General features: G+C 48.4%; 4 protein-coding genes across 4 annotated transcripts; 2 read left to right on the top strand and 2 right to left on the bottom strand.

Moving 5' to 3' along the window:
- Nucleotides 1-4,860: 4,860 nt before the first annotated feature.
- Nucleotides 4,861-6,977, top strand: CLAFUR5_00766 (uncharacterized protein; the record flags this gene model as incomplete). The annotated part of the gene is made up of 2 exons (XM_047899914.1): nucleotides 4,861-4,895; nucleotides 5,036-6,977. The coding sequence occupies 2 exons, from the start codon at nucleotides 4,861-4,863 to the stop codon at nucleotides 6,975-6,977; spliced, it is 1,977 nt and encodes a 658-aa protein (XP_047756142.1).
- Nucleotides 6,978-7,092: 115 nt separating this feature from the next.
- On the bottom strand, nucleotides 7,093-8,040 carry CLAFUR5_00765 (U2 snRNP component ist3; the record flags this gene model as incomplete). The annotated part of the gene is made up of 1 exon (XM_047899913.1): nucleotides 7,093-8,040. One exon carries the CDS (start codon nucleotides 8,038-8,040, stop codon nucleotides 7,093-7,095), a length of 948 nt encoding a protein of 315 aa, XP_047756143.1.
- Nucleotides 8,041-8,438: 398 nt separating this feature from the next.
- On the top strand, nucleotides 8,439-9,551 carry CLAFUR5_00764 (Vacuolar morphogenesis protein 7; the record flags this gene model as incomplete). Its single annotated transcript, XM_047899912.1, has 1 exon — nucleotides 8,439-9,551. One exon carries the CDS (start codon nucleotides 8,439-8,441, stop codon nucleotides 9,549-9,551), a length of 1,113 nt encoding a protein of 370 aa, XP_047756144.1.
- Nucleotides 9,552-10,053: 502 nt separating this feature from the next.
- CLAFUR5_00763 (Hybrid signal transduction histidine kinase K) lies at nucleotides 10,054-12,639 on the bottom strand (the record flags this gene model as incomplete). Its single annotated transcript, XM_047899911.1, has 2 exons — nucleotides 10,054-11,904; nucleotides 11,968-12,639. The coding sequence occupies 2 exons, from the start codon at nucleotides 12,637-12,639 to the stop codon at nucleotides 10,054-10,056; spliced, it is 2,523 nt and encodes an 840-aa protein (XP_047756145.1).
- Nucleotides 12,640-12,858: the final 219 nt, after the last annotated feature.

The raw sequence follows: 12,858 nt of genomic DNA, 5'->3' as shown, positions 1-12,858 counted from the left end.
GAAGGTTTAGTAATAATGACCTCCTACGAGGTAGTAACGGTTGTCTCTTAGTAGGGTAGGTAACCCTAGCTAGTTTGTCCTTGTTCCTAATAGCCTACTAAGCTATAGAAAGGTGTAGGTACTTGCTTATAAAATGGTTACTATTATAGAGATGGCACGTAAGCTTGCCCTAGAAACCCTTCTTAGCGAACATAGCTGTCCCTTAATAAATCATTAATTCTTACTTCTCCCTAAGAATTATAAGAATGTCTTGTAGTAAGAGATTCACCTAGGCATTAATTGTATCGCGAATTGAGCCAAATGAGTCTAGCAGAGCTACTAAGAGTTACTAGATCTTTCTGTCCTTAGTCTTAATGTCTTAGAACTAAGTCGAGATTAAAACAGCCCTCCTTATAATTGAGCTAAGCTCCTACTAGGCGTTATCTATTGACTAGTCCTCTGTTATTACGAAATTAGTATATTACTAAAGCAAACTTCTTCTAGTAGCGAGAAGTCTTCTCTTATATTTAGCTTTAGCCTATTCCTATAACTCCTTTGTATACCGGATCTCGTATATTATCTCTTAGTTATCTATCGACAGACAGATATATATCTTATATAGGGCGGTTACATTGTACCGTCTATACGATACCTTCCTTATCGCTTAATCTAAAGGAAGGGATGACTCCGATAATATAGAGGGTGTTACTATAGATAGGGTTATAGCGGGAATGTTCGTAATAATGTCTTCGAGGACCTAGTTAACCTACTTTAATACTAGGTATATTCTTATTAGCTTGAACTATATTTCGTGGTTCTCTCTTATTAGAACAGGTGCTACTCTCTTTCTTATAAACCTAGTCTCGTTCTCTATTTTTTATAAGTTAAGGGACAGGTTAGCTACCCTTAGGTAAAAGGATGTATTCGGTCGTACGCGATCGGATCGAAATAGGATAAAACGAACGCGAGGTTAATAGCGGAGAGGATAGCTATCCGCCGGGAAGGGGAGGAAAGTCGAAGGATCGTATTAGTACTAAGACACTATAGCGTAACTCTCTTAGTAGAGGGGGTTTCTAAGACACTACGGCTCTCTTAGAATAAATAGTTAGTCGATACGAACGCGATGTCCGGAGAGCGACTCTTCTTAGTAAGCTCGCCTACTTATCTAAGGTATTAGTATAGGCTCTCTAACTCGGAGTCTAATAGTGCCTTACTAGGCTCTTTTACGTCTTATATACACCTATAGTACGGCTATAGCTTCCTATACAATACGGGTGCGGCCTCTAGTCTACCTTCCTTTTGTTCTAAAGAGGAATAACTCTAATACGACTTTGTCGAGGGTGAAACACCGAGTTACTAACCCGGGCTTATAACCTATTAAATAGGTACGAGTTACGTAGTAGTAGAAGACGGCGGATTATATAAAAGACAAAGAAGGACCTAATAGGATAGCGTGTATCTATATATAGTATCGCTAGTATTAGTATAGGTAGATGCTAGGTATCCGGATGTTTACTAGCCTATAGGCTAGTAAACCCTAGTCACGTGATCTAGTCACATGACACACCCACACCTACATACTTGTCCTACGGCCTATATATTCTTAACAGACTATAAGAATAGGTACTACTACTAGTAATACGCTTCTCTAAATAAAACCTTTCTTAAGTTAGTCGTTAATCTACTTCTTAATTACCTCGTTCTCTCGTATAGAGAAGGAGTATAGTCTTCGAAATAGTAGTGTCTAACTATTCTTTAGCTTAATCTTATAGTCTATACTAGGCCGGCGCGATAGGACCTTATCTACTTCCTTACGGCTAAATAGCCTAGCTATTTTCCTAAACTCTACTAGTAGTAAAGGGATAGGACCCTAGTCTTTGTCCTTACCGTTTATAAAACGTTAATAGTCGTTAGCTAATATAGTAGAGGCGTTAAGTTACCGCTAGGTATAGTCACCCCGGGGCTCCTCCTGTCTATCTATGTTTTCTTAAGTATTAGTATCTACTAATATCGCCGCGCTACCTCCTAGTACTAGCTTCGCTCTTATACTAAAAGCCTTTAGTATATACGCGGATAGCGGGTCTCGCGCGACTTACTTATTAAGATTTTCTTTCGGGTTAAACATCTATATTATATATACTTTATAGCCCTTCCTCCGGCTTATACGCCGAAGTACTTCTATATTAATAGGCTTGATATCGATCTCCGGCTTAGTCTCGACCTTTAGTTCTTTCTTCGTTCGACGCGCTAGGCGCTTAAGTGTTTTAACCCTATCGGCAGGTAGTAGCTAGCGGACGTAATAAGACGGTTCCGGTTTATCGTAGGTGTCGACGGCATGTCGTATTACTACCTTCGTCGTATACGTCTCCGATACTACTATAGGTTCGTCTTTATCCTCTACGTAGGGTTTGACGTAATTAGATAGAGCTTAAGGTCGCGAACTCTCTAGTATTAGTATCTCGGTCTAAAGAACGTCTCTTAGTATAATACTCTTATCGTTAATAGACTATACGTATACTAGTTTAGTTCCGAGTATATAGTTCTATCGATAATATAGTAAGAATAGTGTTATAGTTCCTAACGTATAGTAGAACGTAGGTTAATACTCGTCGTACTAGGGACGGCCGAGGACTATATCGTATTCTAGTAATACGTAGTAGCTAGACCTAGTCTCTACGTAGTTACCGATCTGAATCTATACCGTTGTTCTATAAGTAATAAGGTCACTAGTAGGTCGGCTATCTACTAATATTAGCCCTAACGGATTAGGTAGCTATATTATATAAAGGTTGTTCTTATACGTAAAGTCGATATTAAAGTACGTAGAGTTAGTACTATTATTATAAAGGGTTTAAGTAGGGATCTTTCTATCTACTATATATAGTATAACTAGATAAGAAGCTATTACCGGATTATGTTTATCTATAGAGTAGTTTATAGCTAGTAGGGAGTATACCGATATACTTAAAACCTTACCTCTCTTAGGAGGCCTATGTTTATATTGATACTTTTTCTCGTTTTCTCGTAACTCTAACTCGTACGGTCTACTACGTATTACGCTTACGGAGTAGACTAGGCGTTTCCCGCGCCGCCGGTATTATTAGTATTACTACTATTACTACCGTTACGGCGGTTATTACTTAGGTTATAGCCTAGCGTAAATAGGCGGCGGGCGACATCTCGAAGGGGGTACTAATCGGTGTCGACACGGCGGTGACCTTCTTATTCGTATTTTAAGTACCGATTCTAATCGATATATTCCTAAGCGCGAGTAGTATCTAAAGGTTAGATATACTAAAATGCCTAAGGTCGATTAGCCTACTTAGTCTTAGCGTTCGGGTTAGTATTATTACCGCTACTACCCGAAGCCGTATCCTTCTTATCGTCGTTACCCTTAGTAGTCTTCTTATTACCTTAGGTCTTATTACTATTACCGGTCTTACCGTACTTAAGGTCGAACGCCTTAAACTTGTCCTCGTAGTTATATAGCGTAGACACGACTTGCCTAAGGGTCATATTGACTATGTCCTCGTTTATAATACGGTTATCGTAGTGCGAGTTCAACTTATAGAGTAGGAAGTCCTTCTCGAGTTTCTTTTCCTTCGCGCCGTTATTAAGGTTAACGATGTCGGCGTTCTTACGGAAGGATAGGTAGAAGTTACTAAACTTCTCCTTATTACTCTACTATAGACTATTAAGCTTAGTTATAGTATTAGTATAGGCATTACGGGTACCGTAGTATTAGGCTAGATCTTCTATTATCTTATCTATAGAAGCGTACTAAGTAGTCGTACCTTCCGTAGACTTAGTAAGACTAGGGATCTTTAAGTCGATATAGGTCTATATACCGTTCTTTAACTAGCTCTAGACGTTCTAAAGGGAGTCCTTTATAGTACGGTACTTCGAGGCTTAGAGCTTAGCTTCGGTAGTACGCTACTACTCTTAGAACTTAATATCGTCGCTATTTAGATCGAACTTAGTAGGGGCCTTTAGTTTATTAGAGGACTTAATACTAGTAGTTATATCGGCGTCGTAAGTCGTATATACGGAGATAGGGTTACTATCTAAGTCGGTGCTTAGGCAATTCTTCCTACCCTTACGACTACCGTCCTTACGGCTATTCTTACGGCCCTTATTACCGTCGTCCTCGTCTAATAAGTCCGATAAATCCGGGTCTAACTTCTTCTTATTAGGCTTACCTCTATTTTGCCGACGCTCTAGTAACTCTTTAGACTCGGTTCGCTAAGGTAGTAGGTCTTACTTTTCCTTAGACCGGCTACGGTCCTTCTCTTACTTCTTAAGCTTAGTAACACGCTTCTTAGACCGACGGACCTTCCGTATCGGGTTAGCGCGGCTTAGCTTTACGTTATAACTTCGCCGCGCCTCGCGCTCCTCTTTTGTAGCTTCGTAGAACAACAACTCTCTTATTCGGACCCTACGGTACGCGCGCCCTTATAGATACTAATATTATTTCTAGCTATATAATAGCTAAATCTTACTACTTTAAGAATACTAACTATACCTTCCGCTATCGATATCAAGTCTCGAAGCCAGAGTCTAATTAGTACGGCGCCCCGCGCACGGCTATATATACTATGGCAGAATGCGGAATAGTCAGGAGCCCGTACCAGGGTTACTCGACCCTTGCTGCAGCCCCTGCAATGTGACTCTTATGCGCGAAGACGCTGTACAAGCTCAAGTCAGCGTGCGTTCAGGGCATGTGTCTTACGTCCGGTGAAGAGCCCGGGCACAGGCACTATGTTGCGTTGCCCTCTCAAATCGGCAATCGCGAGCACTGTCGCGTGCTGTGTCCTCGAAGGATCCTGACAGCACCTTTCGATTGGAGCATTGGAGCATTGCTCAGCGCAACCCCGCCGTAGCATGCCGCTGTCCGGCATGGATATCTCGCTGCCTAGGTATGCATTCACCTATCTGGAATGTCTTCGCTCCAGAGTGTGAGGCAGCATCGTCAGGAGCTTATCCTTCCCTTCCTTCCATTCATCTGCATAGCTTTGGCCAGTCTCCCCCGTCGCATCACTGATTCGAGATCTCCAAGATCAATGGCGGGCGCTGTAAGCTACGACGATGACTACGAGACAGATTCTGACTTAGGCGTCGACTCTGATGTTGAATCGGACTTCACTGCGACCCCTACAGACGAGGTATTCGACTCGCAAGATCGCGCAAGACATTTCTCAGCAAACGACCTGCCACAATGGCGGCAAGCGGGGACCAAGGCACAAGAAGCATGGCCGCGCGCTGCCAAGTCAACACCAAATCCAGCTCCTACACACACACGATGGAGCGAGTCAGAAGCACCAATGTCGAACACAGAGGCGCCGCCGCCAGATTATGAAGCTGTGACTGCTAGCCGGCCATACGGGCAACGGTTCTACCACGAGACGAATATGCCATCAAATAATCATTCCCCGTCTTCTCAAGCGCCTTCATTCACACCACAAGGCACTGCCTTCGGCCAGTTTCAGCCTCAATCGTCAGCGCCGCAGAGCATGAGTGATCCTGCGCTCATCAGACGACATCTGTCCGACGAAGAGACCGGTTTACTCACAGGCGTCAGGGGCAAAAGGCGTCAACGAAGATGGCTATTCTGCCTGAAGAAATTGTCGGTCTGCAACATTCTCCTTGCGGCTGTGTTTGTAGTAACAGTCCTCCTGGCCATCGGCGCTTCAGATAGCGCGAGCGAGAGTGGTAGTAACGGCGATCCAGACCAAGGCGGTGCTTCTCCGAACGATCCACCAGGCCCAGCGTTACCACCTGAGGCGTCGGCTCCTGCGAGTGCTGAATGTCCATACGAGTACTATAGCGAGACTCAGTCATTCAGTTTTTCGAGAATATCAAACTTTTCCTTCGTGGAGCTTATGGAGGGCTCGGACTGGATCTCTGGGGGCATCAAGGGAACGGTGAACGTACAGCCCGGTCTGCAGAATCAGAGCGAAGATGTGCGACTTTCCTTGTCTTATGCGACCACCAAACCTTGGACATGGCTTGCGTCAAACTTTGTCAAGACAGAAGACTCGTTGATGCTTCAGCTACCGGATCTGAAGAAAACCCAGGGTGGGTATAGAGCAAGACCGTGTATGTGGGTGTACGTCAAGATTGAAGTACGTTCGGGAGTTAGACTCGATGGATGGGAACTGGTCATTGAAAATCTCGATGTCAATGTCGAAGATGGTCTTTTCAGCAGTGCCGAAGGCACAGAAGATCTTTCCGTTCTCGAGATTGGCGGGCCATCTACCTTCAATACGATTCGAGGCAAGGTGCAAGTGGCGTATTGGTCTTCGCGAGAGACACGAGTCGATGTCATATCTGGGTCCATCAAGGGAGACTTCGCCCTACGTGACTTGCTGTCACTGAAAAGTCAGTCCGGCTCCATCGATGTAGTGGTAGACCCGAAACAGGCCGATCCCGAGCACACGAAGCCAGCAGAGTACATAGCCCAGTCCAGGTCCGGCAGCATCAAATCGCGCTTCCCGAGCAGTGGCGACATACCCGAACGTGAATATATCGCCAGGGTAGAAGGCCAATCAAGCTCCATATCAGGGTCTTATATCCTTGGATCCTTCAGCTCTTATCACACTGTTTCTGGAAGCATCACTCTGGATCTGCTACCCAGGTTTGACCGCAAGATGCCATCAAACCTTCACACTGATACTCGTTCTGGCCACACGAAGATCAAGGTCCTAACACACCAGGAGTTCCCTGGCGAGCCTTGGTCAGAAGCGCACACAAGTCATAAGAGCACATCAACGAGTGGGTCTATCGATGTCATTTATCCGCAAGAATGGAGCGGGTGGATCGAAGGAGAGACCATTAGCGGCAGTATCGATGTGAGTGGGAAGGATGTCGAGATCGTGTCAGATGAGCGCAGAGGATCTATGTTCAAGCACTTGGTGGCTAGGAAGGGTGTCGATGGCCATGGCGCCATTGGCCTGAAGTCAGTGAGTGGTAGTCTCAAGGTCCGAGTTGATGAGTTCTAGGGACCTTGGGAAATGTGTGCATCGTGAAAGCAAGGCGTTGGTGGTGTTCGCGGCTGCTTCTCCATGACAGTTGCAAGCTATGATACGGATGAGGAGTCATGGTAGCTGATATCGTTTACTTGACGTATGAACGAGCAACAGCTTCAACTCCGTCTATACGGCTATCGTAACGTCCATTCCTATCTCGCCTGGGATCCGAGCCTCCAGAGATTTTGCGTGGCTTTCGCTCGCTCCGTCGGCAGTCATCGGATCCAGGTGAGCGTGATCGTTCTCGTCGGGCCCGGTGCAACCTGTGCTTGCCGATATCCTCCTCGTCTTTGTCTCCTCGCCTCGAACGGTGCGGCTCGCCTTCATGTTCGTCTCGCCTACGTCGTGATCTATGCTCCTTTCCCCCTTCCTCATCATCGCGCTTCCTTGAACGATGATGATGCCGGTGCCGGTGCTTCCTCTCACCGCGATCCTGATCCTTCGACTTGTGCTTCACAACACTCTTCAAAGCTTCGGCAATTTCTTCTCGCTTCTCCTTGACCAGGTACTCCTTCATGGGATCATCGTCGTCGTGATCACGTAGCAGCTTCTGCAGCTCAATCTCTTCCTTGATCAAAGGCCTTTCCTCCTCACTTTCGCTTTCCGTCTTTCTACGTTTCCTGCGATCCCCATCCTCCTTGTCTGTGTCTTCTTGCGCTTCTTCCTCATCCATAATACCTTCCACTTCGCCTTCCTTCTTCTTGTACCGAGTGTGATCCACGCTCATCACGCGGCCCATGACACCAGCCCCGCTGAGGTTGTCTACAGCAAGATCGCAACTTCTCTGATCCTCATACTTGAGGAAGCAGAACCCTTTGCTCTTGCCAGTATCCTTGTCGCGAACGAGGTTGATGTGGACTGGATTGCCATATTGACTGAAGATGGTGAGTATGTCTCCTTCACTGAGCTCGAAGGGCAGTCCGCCGATGTAGACATAGGCAGTGTCGCGATAGTCGGTATGCCATGATGCGTTCGACGGGACGCACTTGTCGAGCTCAGTCTGATTGAGGCGTTCAATCTGGCGGATGGACTGCATCGTCGGTCAGCGTCACCTGTCCGGTGTGTTGTGTATCGATGTTGCCGCAAGGTAGTGGTGAGTCTAGTAAAGTTGTGCCTGGCGCTACAGTAGGGCTTCACATGCTTTCGCTCGCTCGGCATGACGCAGCGCGATCTTGGAGCTTCAAGTTCCCAGCCAGTGACGCCTTACCACTGTCTACAGGTATACACTCTATTGTTGCCGAGCGACAGTGGACACCAATTCCCACATGCTACGAGAGCGACACTGGTGCCTATGACTGGAGACGACATAGACATCCACTTTGACCACCTGACCATCTCACCGTCCCGGCGCGTGACAGCAGCCTCGACACACCCACCAGGCCAACAGGCACTGCTTGCGATGGGATCAACATAGAGACAAACACACACATCGACATGGCTCCCGCTCTTCACATTTCGATACCGTCCACTTCCGTTGCCGACGCCTCTGGGAAGCCATACACGGTCTACCACATAGTCCTACAGCTCCCACTCCGAAGACATGAGATCAAGAAGCGCTACTCGGATTTCCTACATCTCGACCAAGAACTGATCTCGCAGGCAGGTCCGGCTCCTCCTGTCGCCCTTCCCGGCAAGTCATGGCTGCGACGCACCGTGAACAACGAGGCGATGACCGAGGACAGACGGCAGGCCTTAGAAAAGTACATCAAACACATCGTAGAGTCCGACGACGCGCGATGGCGGAGCAGCAGCGCGTGGCGAGCGTTCCTGAACCTGCCGACTGGTATCACGACCAACACCACAGCAACCCAACGGCCAGGTAGCGACAGTAGCGCCGTGACCGACCCGAACCAGTGGCTCGACGTTCACCGCGATCTGAAGTCGCAAATACAAAGTGCCCGACAACAGCTTAAGCAAAGAGAAGCAGCGACGACGGCACAGCAGCAACATACACTCTCCGCAGAAGCAAAAGCTAGCCTGGTGAGAGCGGCGACGTCAATAGCACAGCTGGATGATGGCTTAAAGGCCATGGCAGCAGCGAGGAAGGGCGACGATGCAGGCTGGGCCGGCGCGAAACGTCTTGGGGATGGAGAACTAAGGCGAAGGCGAGACTTGGTCGGCGCCGCGAAGAAAGAAGTAGAAGGTCTTGAAGCAGTTTTACGGAGCATGGCGACAAAGACCGCCAATGCATCAAGCGGCATAAACGCCGGTGCTGCAGCGACGGCAGGTGATAAAGAGGGCCTGTGGCGAGGCACTGCCGCTGCGAAGCCTAGTGGGCGTGTACTAGGAGGACCGTTAAAGGAGACTGAACGAACGCGCGAGCTGGACAATAATGGTGTGCTGCAGTTGCAGCAGCAAGTCATGCAAGAGCAAGATGAAGATGTCTTGTCGCTGGGCAAAACTGTGGCGAAGCTGAAGGATATGGGCATTCAGATCAACGAGGAGCTCACTATCCAGAATGAGATGCTGGGTCTTGTTGAGCAGGATGTTGATCGTGTGCAAGGCAAAATTGATGTTGCGAGGAGGCGCATCGGCAAGATCAGCTAGCGGTTATTAGAGCACGCTCGTGGCATGGACATCTATTGTGTATATCATAAAGACTAATGATGCGTTTGGAGCGAGGTCGCACTGGCAGTGTGTTATGGGTCCACGCGAATCTGTATGATGAGGTATCGATGATAGTGTCATTCTAGAAACTTATGTGCTCTCCTCGAACTCTTTGTCCGGATGATACTGTTGAACTCCCGGTGTCTGGGCTCTCCTGAACATGCAAAGATGGTCTACGCAATGAGTGATCGGGTGGTCGCGAAGCAACGAGTCCTTGTCTTCTCATGCTCATTGTTTCGTAAGCAGCTTCGGGGGGCTGGCATGGCTGTCGATGGTATCATTGCTGTCCCAGCCGGGACAGATCAGCTCGACCTCCTGACGAGACGGGAGGTATCTGAAGGGGCATACATCACTGCCTCTGTGGAATTTAAGCAAATAAGTTTTGCTGCAGGATAACTCATCCCAATATTCTTTCAGTCGCTTTTATGACGCTCTAGTCACTTCATCCCCCAGGCCTGCAGACTTCCTCGATTTGCTCAACCAAGTCCGCAATCTTGTAGGGCTTCGTAGTAATAGCATTCATACCAGCCTCAAGCGCAGCTGTTCCATGTTCGCTGCGAGCGTTCGCTGTGACGGCAACGATTTTCAGCCGTGAAGCGCCGTTGCAATCTTGTTCGAAGGCTCTGATTTTCTTGGTGCATTTCACTCCGTCCATTACAGGCATTTCGATGTCCATGAGGATAATGTCGAAAGTGTCAGTGACCAGAGGGGTACCACCATTTGGTGAGTTTGGCGAGGAATCGGTCATGTGTAGTGCCTCCAAAGCTTCCCCCCCATGATTCGCAACGCTCACTTCGTAGCCACGCTTGCGTAGTTGATTGGCCAGGACTCTCTGGTTGATGAGATTATCTTCCACGATAAGAACTCTCTTCACTCTCGGTCGCTCCTGCTGGATTCGCTGCACAATGGGTTTCCGCGGTATTGTCTTGGGTATAACGGAGTATACCGGTGATCCAGTCGATTGACGCAGGTCTGTAGGGAGCTCCAAAGATGGCATCTTTGGCAGCACTTTCGGCGCTGCTACTCGTTTCGTCTCCACCGTGAAGACGAACATAGATCCTACGCCTGGCTGTGATGAGACGCCGATCCGACCGCCCTGGAGTTCAGTCAAGTCCCTGGATATGAACAGGCCAAGACCACTGGAGTACTTGCTCTCGGTCTTGGGATTCGCCTGTGCAAAGCGTTCGAACAAGCTCGTCATTTCAGCGTTGGTGAGGCCTGGCCCGTTGTCTTGAACCGTGATGGCTAGGTAAAGAGAAGGCTCATTAATATATCGATCGCCAAAGTGGACGGCCCTTGGATGTTGCCGGGGCTTAACGCACTGGATAAGCTCCGTAGCCTCACACGGAGCTTTGGCCGTTGCGCTCAGCTTGACTGTGACTCTAGGCTCCGGTCTATCCTTAACGGCCTTGATTGCATTGGTTACAAGGTTGATCAAGACCTGTAGCATACGATGAGAGTCGAGCAAGAGCCATTCGACTTCCAGCTGCGATAGCGATGTGTCCTCCTGGAAGGTTAGCGTTATGCCACTGGCGCGGAGTTCGGCTTGGAATATCCTCAAAGCGTTTTGTATGACTTCGCGCGGATTTGACGGCGCTGGACTTATCTCCACGAGACGCGAATCCAATTTGGACAGAGTGAGAACATCTCCAACGATGTTTCGAATGTGCTGGGTGCAGTAGGATATTGTTTCTGCGGCTTCCAACACTGTATGTGACTTTTCTGTCGTCGTCTGTCGTACGTTCTCGATGATCTCGTCTGTACAATGTATCATAGCACTGAGTGGATTTCTGATCTCATGCGAAATGGTGTCGACGAACCGTTCTTTCTGTTGCTTTTCTTCCACTGCTTCGTCCATACGGCGCCGTAGCAAATCTTCGGCGGTCTTATGGGCTGTGATGTCGATCATCCATAGCATCGTGTTGTGCTCATGATCATTTTCTCGATATCCGCTGACCAATACCCAACATGGGTAAAGCTCTGGTACGGTCTCCAGGGGGCTAACCGCTGGTCGACCGGCCCATTTCTTCAAGCGACATTCGAATGTGAAAGAGTTCTCATGGTAGGCTCCGAGATCGAATTGTTGCCGTGCCACCTCAACGTCGTCTGGGTGGATAAAGTCCAGAAGCGTCTTCGATTCCTGGGGTGATCCAGTAACATCGTAGTACGATCTATTCGCCCATTCTACCTCGTACGAATCGTTCAAGGCAGCGATTCCAACGGGAGAATAGTCAGCGAACTTCTCGTACCTAGCCTCAATGATCTCCATCTGCTGGTGGATTTGCCAGAGTTTCTAAAGGTGGTTAGCTAGAAGCTCGATGATATGTCGCGAGTAAGACGATGACATGTAACTCACCTCGCAATTACAGCTCCGCCCCGAGAAATGCTCGTCCAGCCGCCGGACGTTCTTCATGGTCTGTAAAGAAGTGTGTTCAATCGCGCTTTTCACTGCATTGCCGATCTCTCGAGCTGCAGACTTGCTTCTCTCTCTACGTGGAGGCATCTTATTCTCTTCCTCAACCGTGACTACGCTACCAGATATCTGCCCGTCGTCGCCAACAACCGGTACGAACTTCCAAGTGAATTCCTTCTCTTGAACAAATCCTAGGCGATCTTGCCTTACTCGCTGATGCCTGACCAATTCCGCGCGCCCATTGCTTTCCTGTCTGTGAAGGATAGCCTCGAAGTCTGGGCACAGGTCTACCAGTTGCCCTTGCACTGCTTGGCCTTGCAGCGCAGGGCTCCTGTTGCCAATCAGGGTCGCGAAGGCTTCATTGTACACGATCACAGCGTCGTTGGCAAGGCCGTGAACAACAGCGGATGGCGAGGTATCAGCAGTAGAGAGTAGGACTAGCTGTCGCAAAGTAGCAGGCCACATGGCCATGGGACCGAGCGGTGACTTGCTCCAGTCGACATTCTCTCTCGTATATCGCTGGAAGTCGTTCGTTCGAGCATCTTTGCGGGTCCAGTCAAAGGTGCGGTTTGAGGTCGAGCTCGAGTTGGAACTTCGTCGGGCCAGGATGACCATTGCAATCTTTTGACACAGCACAACGATGCCTAGGCCAAGAAGCGTGAAGTGTGCTCAGAGATGGTCGTCAGGCACGCAAACATTGCGCCGGGAGAGCTGAACACTCTTGGGGCTGTCCCGCAGGGGCTGTGCCTGTTGTTCCCAATGCGACTAGTAGCTGTAAGCCTGTAAGTTACCTCTACGGTTGGAACTGTCACAAGAGCGAGACGGAGCTGTAAA

Source organism: Fulvia fulva, chromosome 1 (genome assembly GCF_020509005.1).
Source record: "Fulvia fulva chromosome 1, complete sequence".
NCBI lineage: Eukaryota > Fungi > Ascomycota > Dothideomycetes > Mycosphaerellales > Mycosphaerellaceae > Fulvia > Fulvia fulva.
Note: the sequence above shows the minus strand (reverse complement) of the source record. Positions and strands in the feature narration are given on the sequence as shown.